This window comes from Calonectris borealis, chromosome 15 (genome assembly GCF_964195595.1).
Source record: "Calonectris borealis chromosome 15, bCalBor7.hap1.2, whole genome shotgun sequence".
Taxonomy (NCBI): Eukaryota; Metazoa; Chordata; class Aves; order Procellariiformes; family Procellariidae; genus Calonectris; species Calonectris borealis.
In genome coordinates, this window is record NC_134326.1 from 6,739,881 (window position 1) to 6,758,875 (window position 18,995).

At 38.9% G+C, this 18,995-nt stretch overlaps 1 protein-coding gene across 3 annotated transcripts in view; it reads right to left on the reverse strand.

The window, feature by feature from the left end:
* Nucleotides 1–340: 340 nt before the first annotated feature.
* TENM2 (teneurin transmembrane protein 2) overlaps nt 341–18,995 on the reverse strand; it is a 541,337-nt gene continuing 522,682 nt past the window's right edge. For all 3 annotated transcript variants that reach the window (XM_075164115.1, XM_075164114.1, XM_075164113.1), the window contains 6 exons: nt 15,918–16,093; nt 14,116–14,351; nt 9,126–9,422; nt 6,603–8,217; nt 3,437–3,567; nt 341–2,228 (listed from right to left, as the gene is read on the reverse strand). In XM_075164115.1, coding sequence (XP_075020216.1) covers nt 1,467–2,228; nt 3,437–3,567; nt 6,603–8,217; nt 9,126–9,422; nt 14,116–14,351; nt 15,918–16,093 — 3,217 coding nt within the window. In that variant the 3' untranslated portion in view covers nt 341–1,466. The remainder of the gene's footprint in view (nt 2,229–3,436; nt 3,568–6,602; nt 8,218–9,125; nt 9,423–14,115; nt 14,352–15,917; nt 16,094–18,995) is intronic.

An 18,995-nucleotide genomic window follows, 5' to 3' on the forward strand; every position in this document is an offset into this window, starting at 1 on the left:
TTAATATTATGTTACCGCATTTTCAAACTGCTTGGATGTTACTTTAGCGCAATTAAACTAATTCCAGGATTGAAACATGGCACTTTGAGGGTTGCTAGGCGGGAGGTGCAGAGAGGGAATTTCTAAAGCATTTACCAATTTTCCGCTGTATACTAAACAGTTTCGGGTGATGTGTATGTAGGACTTTGCTTACCCAGAGATCAAAGGACCAGTCCTCTGTAGAATCCACGATGCAACAACAGCAAGTCATTTCGACACGTAAGATGCTGTGTGCATTAGGCGACAGTGAGACACTAATATTTTTTCATTTTTAAAAGATTTCACAATGGAAGACAAGTAATTCACAGGAGTTTTAGAGACTTTATTTATGTATAAACAATTTAAACACTTTGCCATAAATTATCTTTGCCTGTCTCTAGTCTTTGCTTAGCAGCAAATTAAAATTAATATAAAAACTCAATGAACAATTCATACATGTATATTACAAAAAAGTTCTTGTACCAAAGTTCTTATTAGACTTTTTTTTTTCTTTTTTTTTTTTTGTGGTGACTGTAATGTGATTGTCTCAGTTTCTCGACCAAACAAACACACTAATAATTTTTAAATCTGAAACAGTGATTGTGCCTTCTGGCTGATGTATGTACAGGGTGATCTGACGTGGTGCCCATTTGCAATAGTGTAACACAATGCCCACAGCTCTACTGGAACTGATACCAACAAACTACTGAATCTAAACAGACTACACCCTGTAACTGTGTTATACTGTCCACAATGGAAATCTTCAAAGACAAACAGAGTATGAAATTTATTTGTAGTGATTTATAGCCACCATTTTGAATGTCACTTTACACTCTGCCCTCTTTGAATAAGTTAAGCTTCAGGCCAGACAAGTGGAGGGTCAGAGTGCAAGTGTGGTTTTGTTACTTTTAAATATATTTTTCTTTACTATTTCCAGTGCGCTCTCACTTGCATTCTCATTGTCCTCCAGTTGCTACACACAAATCACCCCAAAGTCATGTTTTAAATGCACCTGTATTTTGCTTTAAATGAAAACCTCTTGGATATTTATCAAACAAGCAGTCTGAATCATCTGTGTTTCATCAGCTGGTTAGTGACAGTGGCCCACTTGGATTTCTTAGTTTGCTCACGTGTGAATGGAGTGAGGTAATACAATACGAGGCCTTCTTTTTGTTTTCCTTTAGACCCAGAACAAGTGGGTAATATTTCAGGGGTACTTTTTAATTTGTATGGTTAGAGTTTTCAGTCTGGCTTTAGTCCACTTCAGGATGTGGTTTTTAATCACTTGAACAGTAGCATTTAACTCAAAAAATATGAGCTTTTTTGCCACTTACTATCCCAAAGTAGCTCAGCCTAGTGCCCCCATTTAGGTCTTCATCTCCTTAGGAGAGGAGATAACAGTTATGACTACTGATTCATCCAGCAAAGGATGACAGCAGGTTAATTTGTTACCTCTTTCCCATTTCATTCTGTCTTAAAAACTGGATGTTGCTGCTACTGTCTGCTAGCTCTGGGTACTGCTCCACGGGCAGGACATAATATCCCTCGTAACCTTGAACCCTTCCCGTGTTCAGAAGCTGCTGCTTCTCTCCGTCTGTCCATACGCGGCTGCCCTCTCGGCCATCCCGTGCCTTCTGCTGCTCTTTGGCCCAGGCTGCTCCCAGGGCTCGCTGCCGAGCCTGGTCTAACACTCTCGCCTTCTCCTCGTCCAGCGTCTCGGGGGTCAGTCCGTAGCGGATGTTGATCAGCAGGGTGGAATACTGAAACTCAATATTCGTAAACCTTCGAGTCCTCCCACTGACGAGGAGAGTGGGCTGGGAGACGGTGACATTGACTCCGCTCTCCAGGACCTTCCGCCCGCTGGTCATTGCGAGAGTGACAAGGTCGCTGTCAGCCGAGCCTATCTTGACAAAGTAATGGGTATCCTTCCCCTCGATGCTGTAGTGCATTTTTTCCAGGTAGTGAGCACTGTTAAGGACAGAGGCAATCTTTCTGCTATCATCTGTGGCTATGCTGGAAATGCCGGTGGTTACACGGCCTTCCTTCACAGCAAACATGATTCCTTTCCCAATGATAGGAGTGGTCGTTGCAAACCAGTGACCTGCTTTTTCTCTAATATTAGCATGTAATCTTTTAGATATGACCTGTCCCTCAAGAGCCATGAAAGCTTGGTTATGTCTTTCTGTCGTCTGCTGAACTCCTGTAATTAGCTGGGGAAAACAAAACAACAAAAAAACACCAAAGAAGATACAGATCTGAAAATACTCATTTCAGAGACCAATACAATCTTTGCTTTGCTTTTTTAAAGGAAAGCCATGCAGCGAAAAAGTCTACGCTATGGGAAGACCACCCTCAGTTACCCGCCCCTAAACACATCCCATTCAGAATCAGGTAAATACTCATTTGGCAAATTATTTAACTATCAGTAATACCAAATAAAATACTTCTCATTAATCACCCTTTGTAGCATATATGTACCACAAATTATATGATGTCCGTTACAAGAATAAGTAAGACCCAAGTCTAGCACGATTGCAATCAGAGCTTAAACCAAACAGAATCAATTTATTAAAAGATGGCACTTAACTTCTGGACATTTTTGCCCAGAGATTTCAACCAGTATATATGACTAAAATGCTTACGAATTTAAGCCTTTTTGAAAAGAGATGAGATTTGGGCTCCAAAATACCAAAGCAATTCCTGAAGAGGGGATTTAGATTCTCAAATGACTTGGAAGCCTGTGAAAGCAGCGTGGTTAGGTTTATATGACCATTTCAGTTGTATTACCACAAATGTGAAGCGAGCCTAGCATAGACTTAGTTTGAAATTGGCCTAGTACTCTTTTGAAGTTTATTAAATGGGTTGGAATTTATTGTAAGGGTCGAAAGCATATACCATTTTCCACCTTAACCTGACAACTAAGTATGAATGCTGTAACTGAAGTTAACTGCAGTAACTGGAGCAGCAAACCAAAGCCTCTATGAAAAGCGTCAGACAAAAATGATGAGAAATCCTATTACAGCGTAAGAAGTAGAACTATTCCTTAGCAGTACAGCAAGTACCAACCTCAGTTTCTTGCAACACATATGTTCTTAGGATGGTTTTACCAAAGGTACAACAGATGATAAATTAGCCTGACAAAGTCTCCCTTTGTCATTGCTAATCAAGTTAATCGAGTTACAACTTGTTAATCAAGGAAGAACTCAATAAAAGACAAACTAATGACATTGTAATTATGATAACAACGAAGGCTGGCAAGAAAGGCATATGTTCATTAGTATAAAGTCTAGCTATACTCACTTCATTTTACACTGAAATAAATATTTGGCCTTCTGCTGTAACTACAGAAAGGCTCAGCAGTTCTATTCATAGAGTGGAGCAAATTTAACAGGAAAAGTAACTTCATATTTCTGCCTACCTGTCCATTTTCACATGCTTGACTCTCAGACAACTCGTATGGCGGTGACACAAAGTACATTTTTGCTCTAGGGAAACCAGGAATAATGTTGCTAAGCTGAAATCCAAACATCACCAACCAGCTTTTGACATCTAAAAATCAAAAGTAAGCAAGCAAGTGAGAAATAAATGTGTGTAATAAATACAAGAAATAAAAAACTTTAGGAAATCCATCCTTGACCTCCTTAATTTCAAGTAGCAGTGGAACTCATAATTTAAATTACAGCGTGGCACTTTACAGAATTGTAGTAGTGCAGCATGAACAAGCACACTTTAAATTTACCCTAAATAGTTCGTCAGGGATATACCACCTCTTTCATTCTTTTTCCATTACAGCACATGGATTATCCAAACATTTTACTGTATGCAGTATTTGTTCCATCTCTGACACTTTCTGATGTGGCTACTGTAGCCTATAAACTGTATTGTAAAATGATGTTTTATTAGGTTAGTACTCCTAAAACCACCTGCGAAGTCCTTTGGGAAAATACATGGCTTCTCTTCTATGTCCTACTTCTATGAGCTGTCATCAGGTCTCGGGAGGCTCCATTAAATGCAGTGAGAAGCTAGACTTGTAATTCAGATGTCTAAATTTAGCTACCATGAATATCCTCCCCGTCCCTCCAGGCCCAGTACGGAAAAGTAGGAGCTGCGTGGGCGGGTTACAGCTCAGCTCTGGGGTGAGCGTCGGGAAGTTCCAGCTCCAGGTGCAACCAGTGAAACTCTGTCTTCATATCTGGTTAAAAAAGCTAACTAACTAAGTTAATAACGGTAATTCCCGCTCAGCAGGTATTAAGAACTAATGATGTATTTTAGTTATCAAAATGATGTTTTTAACAAAAAAAAAAGCCCATGAACCCGTTTTACATTTCTGTTTCCAGCCTCTCTTTTCTGGCTGTCGTGGAGATAAGCAGCAGAGTGGCAGCACGGGCACGTCTCATTTGATTTGGACTTATGTTCATGACCGTTTCTGTTTAAAACTCTCTCCTGTCTTTTCCAGTGGCCTTCTCTCCTCGCTGGCCTACAGTGGCTCCTGATGCTGCTATTGCCACTTCTTCATGTGAGCCAAACTCCGTGTTTGAAAGAGGCATGTCTGTGGCAAGGCACTCTCGATGCAAGGCTCGCTGGCTGAATTCGGACCACTCCGAGCACGGTGGCTGAATTCGGACCACTCCGAGCACGGTCCCTGCAGCAGGCAGGTGACAGCGGGCTCTGCTCGCTGCCCACGGGCACGCAGAGCGCCTGCAGAGCGCCCGCCTGCGCACGCAGGCCTCCGGGACGTGCTCAGCCACAACACGGCACCTGCTTGCTGTTGCAAAGCCTGTTTGCCCAAAATCTTTAGCAGAGGTAATATTACATCATGAGAAGTGTAATACTTCCTGGTTGTGGACATTTGACAGCAAAAGTTGTCTTTTCTTAGCCATTCTGACACTCAAGTAAGTAGTAAAATACTCTGCTTCTACGAACACATTTGTATGTATCTCCCATCACCCAGTGCCTACCATACTTTTCCTCTAGCTTTGGACAGCACAGGGTTACTGGTCCTTTTTAAGGCTTCAATTTATTTTGTGGTATAACAGTATTTCCCAAACAATTCACTTCAGCTGCCCTAATTCCGCAAGAAAAGAAGAGGACCCATATGTTTTGCTTAGCTAATGTGCTTTGCAGCACTGCACTTGCTACGGGAATTCCTTTTCAGCAAAACCTGTGAATAAAGCAGTGTCAGGGGTTAACAGTAAGAATGGATTGGGGCGGGGAAGTATTTTTTTTTTGTTTTCTGTTTGGTTTTTTTTTAAACTGTGACAACCAAGGTGCCACCATAATCACTTCTTGTGCAAGACAATCTGTTTAGTCCATACAGCAACAAATATTTTCATCACCAATGAAGTATTTTTACAGACTGCAAGGTGTGTGTTATACCAAAATGCAATATATCTTCCTAGATTTCATCCAGTGGATGGATAAATTAAATTAATGCAATTTCAGAACACAGCAAAATATCCTAAGGTGACACTGAAAATCTAAATCAAACAGTAGAGATTGAAAATAGGAATTTTGCTGAATTTAGGACAATAGAATTTGATCCCAAGGTAATTTTAGTCACCAATATTTTCACACTATCAGATACAAATTGCACTATTTTCAAATTGCAAAGTAGCTACAATAGAACCTGTGGTGTGTTACACATACGATTAGGTCCCAACGTACTAATGAAACTTGCTATGATTTTCTTTGAAGGAAACGCACGCTTTTCTTGAAATTCAAATTACTGTGCTAAAATTAAGATAGCTCCTTTTTAAAAATTATATCACTGCTCTAATTATTGTATACTGCATATTCAATTCTGAAAAAAGCTTTTCCTGAAGACATATTAATTACCTTTCTTTTTAGAAATTGCCAGCAGCTAGTTCAAGTACTGTGTGATCTTACTAAGTGAAAAATTATTACTAATTAAGAAGAGGTTACAAGTTTTACGCAATTCTAACATATGTGATCAAAACTACTTCATTGTTTCTTTTTCTGAGCTCTATACATTCCATAAAATTTCTTAGTCTTTCAGGAGGAAATAATTTTAAAAACATCAAGATTTTTGTTTTAAAGACTAACGACTGTTTGCATGTTAAAAGTTAAATGGAAAAAAGCAGTTTAATTAAATCCGTTCTTGGTGCTAATTCATAATGTGCCCAGGGGCTCAGTCAGCAGTTAATTTAGAAAGTAGCCCTGAAGGGAAGACATGCTGAGCAGTTCTGGTTCCCCATTCTGCAACTAACCTGCCCGTGATTCTTGTAGGTAACTTCACTTTTCTTTATATAAAATCAGAATGAACGCAACTTATACAGTACTAGTTCAGCAGCAGGAGCACTATGGCTGTGCTGAAATTGAATATTTAGACAAATTCCCCCCCCCGCTCCATAATTCATTGTGGCTTCTCATTTAGCGCCCTTCATTCGGGGAGGAGCAGTATCGAAGAATCAGGACTAGCCAGCCCTTTTCATAGCACAAAAAGGAAAGTGGCCCAACCTTGATGGGAGGATTCAGCAAATGGCTAGTAAGGAAAAGCCTGATTTCTTTCCCAAATCAACTTCCAAACTGTAGTGTTATTTATAAGGAATGTAATGAAGTCTCACCTGTTACATAATTCTTTAGATCCAGTTCATTGCTGAGAGGGTTGTTGCTCTTGAACATGTACAGATTGAAAGGAGCGGGTTCTTTACCAATGTTTTTCCACATGGTGTAATCAGGAGATGTCCAGCGTCCAGCCAGGACATCATAGTCCCTTTGGGTAAAATGGACGAGTTTGGTTAAAGGATCATACAGCCCTCCATGGAACCCAATAACCAGCTGGAAATCAGGGTTAGAGTCGTAATAGATCTCCCCATATGCTGTGTACTGAAGCTGTTTGATCATGAGGCCATTGATGCTGAACACGGCTAATGGAGTGCCTGTGTTATCAGAGGCGACGTAATATTCTTCCCCGCTGCTGCTCTCCATTGCAAAGAGGTGGCCTTGCAGATCGTAATACAAAGAGGTAATTTCTGAATTGGAATGATTGTAGACATGAGTTACCCTTGTTGGATTGTGAAGATCAGCATAAAAGTACTGCAGATGATGCCCCAGGTTAGTCTTACAGGAAGCCCTTCGGCCGAGCCCATCATAACGGTACTGGACACTCCACCCATTTGCTTTGTTGTAAGCTCTTGTTAAGAGTCCTTTGGAGTTGTACTCAAACACATCCGAGCCTCGCTGACACAGGAAGCCATCATCATCAATTTTGTATGGTATGTCACCTAAGCGCGTAATCCTGTCTCTCAGGTCATAGCGCAGAGGCATCAATCGGACACTATTTCCAGGATTCAGGAGATGAAGGTTTCCATTCAGATCGTAACTGTAACGCCAGGTTGGCCTGTCATTTACTGCTACGCTTTGCAGTTGCCCATCTCCATCGTAATCATAGGTATACTTGGTTGTGTTGGCATATGGGCCAAGTTTCAGTTCTCTTTTAGTTACCCTTCCCATGCTGTCGTATTGTACAGTCATCCAGTACATCAGGGATCTGAACATTTCATACTGAACTTCTTTAATGCGTCCATGGGTATCAAAGTGCTTACTCAGTGTCATAACTGCTGTAGTAATAATTTGATTTATATCGTAGTAAATAACTCCAAATTTGCCAAAATGCTCTACTTTGCCAGAAATCTCGTCGTAACGGTAGAGATCAACTGGAAGAGGCGTCTCACTTATTATGGGTTTGATGCTTGCAATTCGAAAGCTATTATCATGATATGTATAATCGAACCTTGCATTGACCATACCTTCTTCAGAGAATCTGTAGATTTGTTTGTCAACGAGAGGACCAATTTTACGATAGCGGATTGTACAAGAAAATCCTCCACTTTGCAAATTCACCATTTTTAGGACACCTGTAGTTTCATCATATCCAAAAGTAACTGCAGTGCTGTCATAAACAATTTCAGATAATTTGGATAGCTTTCCATACTTGTAGAAGACTTGTCGGCCAGTACCTAAAAATGATGTTTTCAAAATCCTCCCATCATCACTGTAATCAAAAATCACTGATGCATTGCTTTCAGGAGGGTTATAAATGTTTCTAATGTAGCCAATAGAGGTGTGAGTTGACATGCTGTGCCGAGCAACGCTAGGCATGGTAACAGCATGAAGTCGGTCTGAAGAATCATACTCGAAGATGTACTGTCGTTGACTCTGAAGCAGTAATACCATCGACTATAGGGAAAAAAATTAATACACAGTTACTAGCTTTCAGCATGTGACCTCTGAGAGGGCATTAAAGAAAAGAAAAGGTTACTGAAGAGGCACTAATGTTAAATGAATAAAAAAAAAATTAGATACATTAGTTAGGGGCACAAAGCTATTCAGGAATATTGTCAGATTGCCAGATGAGAGGATCTGCTACTTGGAAATCAATATGCTGACACTCCAGAGAAAGCGTAGGTGAGCAACCCATTAGCTACCCTCCATTTAGTAGGACTTTTTTTTTCTCTTTTGTTCTGAGGGGTGCGGAGGAGTTAGATAAATGACTTGATTTATCTTTCCGCTAGCAGTTGTAATTCACAACTATTACTGTGAAATATGTGAGAAACTAAGAAGAGAACATCAGCTCTGGTTTGCTTAAAACAAGATATTCAAAGAAGGGAAAGGGAAAATAATATGGAATTTTGAAGTATTTAAGACACTTTTATGATTGAATTGCCTTAATTAGGCTAAGTAAAAATGCATTACCATATTTTCATTTAATAAATAATGATTAGAGATGAATTACCTGTTTCTACATAAACCTTTTGTCAGGTTTAGTCATGCATTTTTGGTCTTAATTAAGCACAATTCATTGTGTTAGTTTATACCATTATATGGCAGCCTAACCACTTTCAGGAAAATATCAAAAGACACAAAGCATGAACAAAGTATTTCCCATTAAAAATTAGTCAAATTCAGTTGACTAATTGAAAAATAAGAAATTTTGAGGCCAGGTACAAAGAGTTTCTTAACAGCTGGAATATGTCAAATCTTAGATAATTTGTGTGTGTGTATGTTATGTACAGAGCTTAAAACGAAGCCAAATAGCACTTTGTCTCTTTGTAGCTCATGTCAGAAGGTAAAACAACATCACCTACTTTTTCTAGATAGGTGTAGCTCCAGACTTTCCCATCTGCAAACATGCGCGATATGATCCTGCCTTGCTTGTCGATGTCTGTTCTCTCACTCATGGCACCGCGCTGAAGCCCAGCCAGGCGCCCATTGAAGAAATAAGACACGTTGACAGCGGCCAGGCCGCTGCTAGGTAGCCAAAGGAAAGGCCGTCCTAGCTGATCGTAAATTATCCTCAGTGTAAATTTCCGGTGATCATCATAGATTTTTTCTGTGCGTATGTTCCGGTCGTAATCAATGGACAGTAAATTCCTTCCATGCACCTATTGAATGAAAGAGGGCTGCTTTCAGTGAGCGGTGGGCACTACGCCTCTCTGGATTTTCAGCGTGAAAATAGCATGCACAACGGAGAACTCAATTTCCCCACATTTTTGAGAAGTGTAGGATGTCTTCCTATTAACTGGCTTTTGCTTTCTACTTCTCAGTATAGTCAAATATGTAACTTGGAGTGTTTTGCTGGGATATCCCAGTCTCCCTGCAACATGGGAGCTGTAATCTTACAGAGAAAGGCTTCCCTTATTGTCAGAACAGACAGATATGCTGCACACCTAGATCTTAAAGCACAGAGTGTTGGCACTTAGCAGAGAAACAAATTATTTTGCATGGAAGTAATTTTTCTACTTCTGCATCAGTAGTTCTTAGCTTTTTTCCCTACAATGACTCCAAGAACAATAGAAGAAATTACAATTTTGTGTCTTCATTGAGGTTTAGCCACTTGGGTTCTGTAGCTGCAACACCCTGCTTATGAATTCATTCATTTAATATTTTCTTCATTTACTTTCCAAATATTCAGTAGATCCCTCAGCGACCTGATTGGTTGGGATGGGATTCATTTCTTCTGATTAAAAATCCTGATCATACTTGGAAATCCTGATCAGGCTTGGAAAGATGGACTTCTGGTTTTGAGAATCAAAAATGCTAAATAATTAGGTTAAATTTTTTTCTTTTTTTCCACTTTTTTCTGTTACAATTTTCAAATCAAAGTACAGCATGAAGTGTTTCAGTTCCAGAATTTTTTTTTTTTTTTAATAAAAGAGCAAAACAGAAACAAAGGAGCGTAAGAATGCCAAATGGAGAGGCTTCTAGTGAGAGTGCTATAATGAGAGATACATAAATATACTCACTGGAGACTAAGCCACAGAATTCAGGCTAATGCTGTAATCTGATAAAGCTTCTTAAGTAATTTAATTGTAGATGCATCATTAATAAAGTAAAAGTCTTTAAATTAGATATAATTTGAGAGCAATGACTACTTAAAAAGTATTCATCAGTTTCTGGGAATTTGTTCTTCAGCTTATATTTTACAGTAGCTTTGATTAAGCAATGTTTTCTCTTATCCGAAATTAAACTGCACATCAAACAATATGTAAATTAACCCCGAGCCTTTCTCGAGGACATAAAAGTTATTCTGAGATATTTTCAGTGGCAGGGGTAAACCCAATTCCCATCCCAACCAACTCTGTAGGAATTCAGTTATACAGAAAGCAAATTTAAAATTAATACAATTTTGTGTTTGTAAAGAAATAATTATTTCAAATTATCGCTCATTATCCTAATTTTTTCCATTAATAAAATTTAGCTCTTTAACAGTTTGCATTTCCTCAGTGGGCAATTATTAGAAAAAGCTCTTTTCTGTAGGTTTTCCTGAAGGTGATCCCAGCAACAACTTCTGTGATTCAAAGAAAAGATAGGGTATTTTTTTAAAAACATCATGGCAAAATAAATCATATTCTGCTCTCCCACTGTAATGGAGACAAAGCCAGGGAAGCCAAACTCAACATCAGTACTTTCTCAGCTGGTTACTCTAGTTTTGTAAGTGTAGGATCAATCCTGGTGACAGAAACATATCAAAACCCTTTCCTTCACAGAGCTCTTGGGGAAGCAGAAGAGAGCTTTCACTTCTCAAAAACATATAGCTATAACATTAAAGGGTTAGTGTATGACTGAAAGATCCCAATTTCTTAACGACAGGCAGATTTTTCTAAAAAGCGCAAAAAAAAAAAAAAGTCTTTCAGAAAGATTACGAACCGAATTTTAGCTTTTGGGTTTTTGTTTGTTTTGTTTTGTTTTGTTTTTTAATTTCTGAAGCTTCATAAAGCAGTTGGGATTTCTGGGGTTTCTTCCCTCCATTACAGTAACTGCAACTGTAATCTGCCTTTAGGAAAGTCTGACTCCAGGTATCCTCCCTTTTCTCAAAAATATTATAAAGGTTATTAGTTTTTTTGCCATAGAAAACTAAAGGATTAAGGTTTTTTTAATGATTACACAGACAAGAGCTATGCACACACATAAATATCACTTGGAGAATAAAGAAGCACCTGCTTGGATAATTCAGTAACTTCAGTTTCATTTGTAAAATAAGTAAAACCAGAGAGTGTAATTGTAGTGTCATATTAATTATATAGAAACCCAAACAGAATGACTAACTCCCACTCTTCCTGGGAGCACTAATAACACTATTACAAGTATCATGACTGAAGATTACCTAACAAGCTCTTTCTCTTTTGTTCCACTACCTACACGCACATCTGGTTTTCCCTTGGCTGCTGCTGAGCAAGTGGCAGTAGGGACGAGCCCTTTGTGCCGTGGGTAAAGGTCTTGCAACAAAAATCACTTACGTGATGCTGCACTGTAACAAAAACTCTTCAGAAGGGAATCTTATCACGACTTTATCTGAAGCTACCGCAAGACACTGAACGTGTGGTGCATAAAATAATAGTGGACAGTAAGTGGGATAACATAAAGGTGAAGTGCAGGTCTTCCTTTCTGAGCTTAATGAAGTCTGCCCAGGCAGGTTTGCAGAGGCCGACACGTACAGCTGTGACGTGCCTACAGCACGGATGAGTGGAGCTGGGGGCACAGGTAGCAGCACTGCCTGAAGAATCATAGAGAGGTTTGGGTTGGAAGGGACCTTTAAAGGTCATCTAGTCCAACCCCCCTGCTGTGGGGATTGTAGCTGGATTGAATCCAATCCGTAGTTGATTCAACCAGATCAGGTTGCTCAGAGCCCCGTCCAACCTGACCTTGAATGTTCCCAGGGATGGGGCATCTACCACCTCTCTGGGCAACCTGTGCCAGTATTTCACCACCCTCACTGTAAAAAATGTCTTCCTTATATCTAGTCTGAATCTACCCTCTTTCAGTGTAAAACCATTCCCCCTTATGCTATCGCTACAGGCCCTGCTAAAAAGTCTGTCCCCATCTTTCTTATAAGCCCCCTTCAAGTATTGGAGAAAAGGGGTATGGGCTCCGGTAAGCACTCCTGAGAGGTGAATCCCATATAATAACAACCCCTTTCAGTAATACTTGATTGTGAATTGGGGATTCAGGGGATGGCTCCGCACGCGCTCTCACCGGTCGTCCCGGCGCTGCGTTAGTTCTGCAGCAGTGCCCCCGTCTGTGCGGCTCCGTGCCACAGCTGTCCCAGCTGCCGCAGCCTACCCTGCCGCCACCTGCTCCCCTCAATGTTCCAACACACTTGCTCTGTTTCATTTACTAAACAATTTATAAAGGTGAATTAGAATAAATGAGATGCAAATAAATTCTGTGCTTTCTCCCTCATTTTCAAATTTCATTTTCAGTCCACTCAACCTGTTATAATCTCATAGTGATTTTCATTTAAAAGAGCTAAATGGATATGTGATTATTGTTACAGGAACTAACACCAGACAATTAAATGTTGAGGTGTTGCTAGATAAAGCAGTGTTTTGATTTGCATAAACATGATGCAAGAAAACGCATCTCAGGCAAGGTTTCAGCTCTAAGACGTGTTTAACTTCAGCTAATTACCACAAGTACCTCTATTAAATTTTTAGTATTGAGAGCTAGCATTACAGCAATTTCATTTCAGGGTCCTATTTATTTTTATTTTGAACACCTAGTCAAAATGCAGAGCTGATCTATTTTCTACTTATAATCAACTTCTGCAGGTCAACACATCAAAAATCAATTACACAGCCATGAAATTTAGTCATTAAGGATTAGCTGCTAATCTCATTCTACTTTTTGTCTAACCTTCCCCCTCTCCTCAATAGGTGCATTCTAAGCATTTCTGAGAATAAGGAAAGACTTGTTAATTCAACACTGTGAATTAGATGTTAAGCAATAGGAAAATACCAAAATTTAACATCCAAATCTTTTTTTTTTGGTAAATTACTACATAATTGTTTACATATATTGCATTTGATATATCATCTTGAACACATAGAACTGTACCTCATGTCCAATGATGTTGAAATAATTATTAAAAGAACCAGGACTTGATCAGCGCTACATTTGTTTTCTGCCCAGTATCTCAAAGCCCTTCCAGAACTGTATACACTGAAGCAGCCAGTGGAAGTTTAGATACTTAAGGGGTGAAAAACAGGCCAGCTAAGCACAGAATGGGATTAATCCAGCTGCAGCAGATCTTTAATTTGGCAGGGGATGGATTACATGACCTGAGTGTCTGTCTTATCCTATGCTTATGACTTTGTAATTATGGCAATTATTTTCCAATCGTGCCATTTGGGAAAGGGAATAAACACAATATGCCTGTCTCAATGAATCTGTAGGGGGATTTTACTGCAGCAGAACATAACCGCTCAAGCTGTAATTGTGTTTGCTCCCCAGGACTAACTGTGGTAAGAGTGCCATAGCATTTTTACAAATGGTGAGTGGTCGGATTTTTTTTCCCCCACCTTCAGAAGCAGAGTGACTTGCAGCAATATTCTGGGTATTTTTACCAACCTCTTTTGGAATACTTTTAGTAATGAAGTTTCTATAGCTGACTGCAGCAGATGATCCCATGCAGTTAACTGACCTCTCAAATAAAGAAAAGATTGTCATACCACAGACAATCCCAGAGTTGTACATTTTTAACAAGTAAAAACAGGAAAGTCATGTCCTTCAAAACGGAAAATTAATTTTCTGCCCACAGAAGAAAAGATCATTATTGTAATGACAGATTCTACTTACCCTGAGCTTTCTTCCAAACACAGTCACTTTGCCTTTAATCTGTTCCTTCCTCAGACGCCATTCAATTGAGTTTAAACCGTTTTCCATTGGTAGAGAAATATTACATCGTCCTATGGTGGGAGTCACAGTCCCAGCCAGGACATGAGGTTCGCTGTGAAAGCTAATGCTCATGCCATTGGCATACATCACTCTCAAAGTACCATTATTACAGAGCTGGTAGCTGTTCCTCACTTGATCTACAGCAATAATGAAAAGAAAATAATTTAGCTACTCCAGTCATAAAGAAAACATATAGCTTAATTTGATTGGTTTTTTATTGCACTCCTGTTGATGTTAAATGAAGTCAGCCTGCAATTACCATTTACGTGGTACTATGGTGGAAATTACAGATGTTACTGATTCATGTAAAGAACACTAGTGTAACAGTGAGCCTGCAGAGAGATACTGGGTTTATTTCATTATGTTTTCCCTTTAGTCTTAATTGTGAATCAAAATGCATAGTGATATGTGTTCAACCACGTAATTTATTTCTAATATGAACAAAAACTCCTGAAACTTAACTGCTGGATAAACAACAAACCATTAAACTCCAGGACAAAAAGAAAAAAAAAAAAGACTGCTGGACTCTTTATGAGTGGGAAGAAGTTAAGCGCCTCTTCTTTTTCTTCCCTCTGTTAAAAAACTGTCTCCAAGCAGAGGCTTTGTACAGAATTACAGTTTGGCTTTAAATCCTCAAAGTGTGAGGCTCCAGCAATGCAAGCTGGCAGCCACAGTCCTTTACTTGCCTGCCTTCCTGCCACCCCACCAGAAGTGCACTAGCCTGATGTGCACACCCGGCCTTCTGGCTGTCGGAGAACACTTATAAAAATAATCCCGTACTTTTATGGCCGTGCAGTTCTCCAGCTGTTTGACACAGCCAAGTCCATTCTCAGCCAGGATGGAGCGCTACGGTGTGCCACTGTCACCAAAACATCAATATTTCTCTGACAGAAGGACAGCATCTACATAATTAATCATCTGGTATAAGAGAAATAAAGTCTTTGTAACCAGACGTGTCATGGTATAATAGTCTATAAATGTTGACATTTATGTCAGGAGGAGACTATTGTTCGATGATTATATTCTTATTCCAGTGACATTATATCTTAATTAAAAAAACCCCTATCACTCACCAAATTCCTTTCAGTCTATCTTTGATAACAGATACAATGCCTGGGCGGTGCTGAAAAGCTCTGTGCAAACATTTAACCACTTTGTTGCTGATCTCTCCGGCCATACTTGGGCTGCAATACTGCTCTCAGGAATGCTAACTATGGCAAAGATCATCCACTGCCCTGATTGTTCTACATTTTATTTACTGGTCGTGTATAAATTTAGAATATTTCATTTCTGATAGTAGGAGGCTACCCGAGCCTCTCTCTCCACAAGGATCTCTACCCAGGCAGCCAACATTCAGCAGTCAGACTGCATCTCCGTGGCACTGAAGTCAGAACCAATTTTGCAGCGAAGTAAGAGAAATACATGAGTGGGTAAAGTGAACCTGGCCCAAGAGGTAACAGCAGGACTAACTTATACCAGCAGATAATGACCATACATATTTGACACAAAGCATGATTGTGAAATGTCTCTTACCTGTCCTGAAGACCTGTCATTTTAGGAGTGAGCTTTATGGGAGTTTTTCTTGCAAACCTTATACATTTTTCCCCTGCTCATGAGTGTACTAATGACACGAATCTTTTGCGAATTGCTTTCTGAAGTTGTGTGTGTGGTTAGGAGATGTGCTGAGAAGTGTGCTTTGGTACCTTGAACAACTGTATAGGAAGCCTCCACAGAGGAGAGATTTGTGATGACCGTGACATCGTCATCCCGATTAGAATTCTCAATGTCGATGGTAATAGACTTTTCCATTTCTCGATGAAGGCTAGTTACCACTCCAGTGGGACGTGTTACATTGGTCAGACGCCCTTCATGATCATAGCTAATAGAAAAGTTAGTGAGAGCAAAAAAGCATGAGGATATATGTTCATTTCAATACCCAATGTATTAATAATTCACCACATTTGTGCAAAAAACCCAGAATTAAACAGATTTTCAAGAACATCCTGGCCATGCCTATTTCTCTGTTCTTGAAAGAGTCTGTAACGATGAAATAATAATTTTTAGAAATTTCTCTACATTTACTACATGAATGTAAATCCAGGATAGCATCTTTTAAATTATTAAATTAAATTATTACGGATATACAGAGTGATATTTGGCTCAAACAATTATCTGTATTTTAATAGTTGCATTTCACTCTAAGGAAGTGGACTTATGATGGATACTACAATATACGGTTGCATACACTGCCCATTTGCAATTGAATACTTAGTGGAAACTACTAAGTGTGGTCTTAAGTGACATCAAGGAATAAACTTGCCGTAAGAGATTAAAAAATATATCAGCTTGAGAACATAATAATTTCATTTAGATCTTTTCTGTGGTATTGAACTGCATTTTGGGGTCAGTATTTTGGCTGATAAAGATGAATGATGAGAAGTTAAAGCACAGGATAGGTTGGAGTTGCACAAAGGGCAGCAGTCAGCACTCAGAATATACCTTAGAAGATGAGTTAAGTGCTCCAGAGGCATAAAGACAAAAAAATAAAAGAAAAAGGGCTCTCCATGAGTTTATTGAGTTAAATTTATTTAGAGGTATAAAGCCTGAGGAGGGGGGAAAGAAGGAATGCTGCCTGAAATCAAATCATACTGATTCTCCCTTTCCTTTAGTATGCTATATTTGTGTGCGTACGTATGCTAAAGAAGCAATCCCCTGGATCTTAAGGGCAAGAAAGGGAGACCTGAAACAAAATCAGTATTCCAGTCTGACACTCTGCTTGCTGCAATTCTCTACTTGAGCAAGAGTCTCTCACCCAGCCGCTACCAAAGCGCACATGCTTCTAAACAGCAGAAAGGCAAGAAAAAATGTCCTGTGTAGATAAAAAGGGAAAAGTTTAGGTAGAGATTGAAACCAACTGGTCATCCTTCGAATGTAGAAATCCAGGGAGCAGGAAGCCTGGAAGAGAACTGGTAAATCCATTGCACTGCCTGAGAGTAACAGAAGAGAAGAGGAGCACATTTAGTATCACGGAGCTAGCTGAGTTCTTTGTACGTTGTGGTTAGCTGCAAAGATGAAAAAAAATCAGTGCTTTCAACATGACTTTTTACAATTAAATAATTCAGAAACCTCAAAGTAGGCCACCTGAACTGTATAGCATATCTCCAAAATTAATACACAAATTGGCTCCTCGGTTAATACAAATATAAAACATGTCTTTCAAATCCATTGCAAAGGGTTGCACCCATTCAACTGAATATTGCGGAGGAAGGAAAAAAAATCACCTGTGGAGCAACAAGCCTTACCAGAATCAATGGAAGCATTAGGCAAAGAAGTAAATCAATAAAACAAAGCATCATGCGACCTAAAAGGGACCAATAATATATTGTGTTCATTTAAGCAGTTCAGGACCAAATAAAGATTAAGCAGCATGATTTTTCTTAATAAAAGTCACAAGTTTCTACCCATATATATATTTTTATATAATTTTTTTTTTACCATATCAACAAGATTCTGGATGAAAGTAATATGTTGAGATAATCTATGAAAGGGGGTTTGGTTAAGTCTATATAAAGGTCTTCACAAAAAAATATTGAAAAGTACTCGTAAAGTATAGATGAGGGAAGAACTTGATCCAGTCAAGCATCCATCTAGCAAGGAAAACCAAAAAGTACAAAAAATGGACAGTTTCAAAAATCTCAAAGATTAATAATGAGATACGCCCTAAGAGTCTGTATGTCGACTGCTTTGGTATGGTCAGTGATTAGCAGAGTGATGAAGAGAATGGTTAGGTGTCAAATATTACAGAAGAGACAATGTTATTTAGGACAAACTAGAAAAGTCTATGAGTGGCTTCAGTGTGACTATGCAGAGCTTGGTGAACATCCAGAAAAATGGTTGGCAAAATTCCCCATCAGCAAATATATTTTAGGCAATGCAAATGAGACATTAATTTAAACTCTTCATTCACATTGCTGGGTTTTTAATTAACCCAGGAAAAATTCCTGGGGATTGCTGTGGGCTACTCACTGAAAATCTCTGTTCAAAGTGCAAGGGCAGTCTAAAAAGTAAATATGGATGAGGATGTACAGAGACTGAAACAGAAAAATGAAAATATTCTAATGCTATTTCTAGAAATCAGTGTTTTGCCCCCCATCATGGGGCATGTTTCCCAGTGCTGGTCACAATTTTTGAAATCAGCAATGGCAGAGATTAAAAGGGTTTATAAGCAAGTGATGGACACACTTAAAGTGATACATACAAAAGTACTCTCTATGAAGACCTGCAGACTATTTAGTTTACAAGTTAGACATATAAAAACTTCACTACTTAAATGATATATACACACTGCAATACCAATGTATAAAGAAGGCATTTCTACTTTATTCATTGCATCAATAAAATTCTATTTAAAAAAAATACCTTAAAGGTAAAAAATTTAAAATTAATAAAACAGAAACCTTTTACGTACTACAAAATTTAGAAGTGACATATTATTGAGGGTTTTTTTTTAATTTCTGTATTATGTGAAAGCAAGTGCTTAGTAGAATACAACACCCAGACATTTACTTGAATAATAAGAATAAAGCTATAGAGGAATTAAATGGTTATATACCTTTCTTCTTCATGACATGAACCCGGGTCTAATGAAGTAAAAAAAGAAAATTTTGCAATGGAAAATATACTAATTGACCTGGGAAATCTTGGTATCTTCTTCAGAAGCAGCCACTACATATCACAGTCTATGACACAGCATCACGCTAGATGAATCAGATCTGATAAGG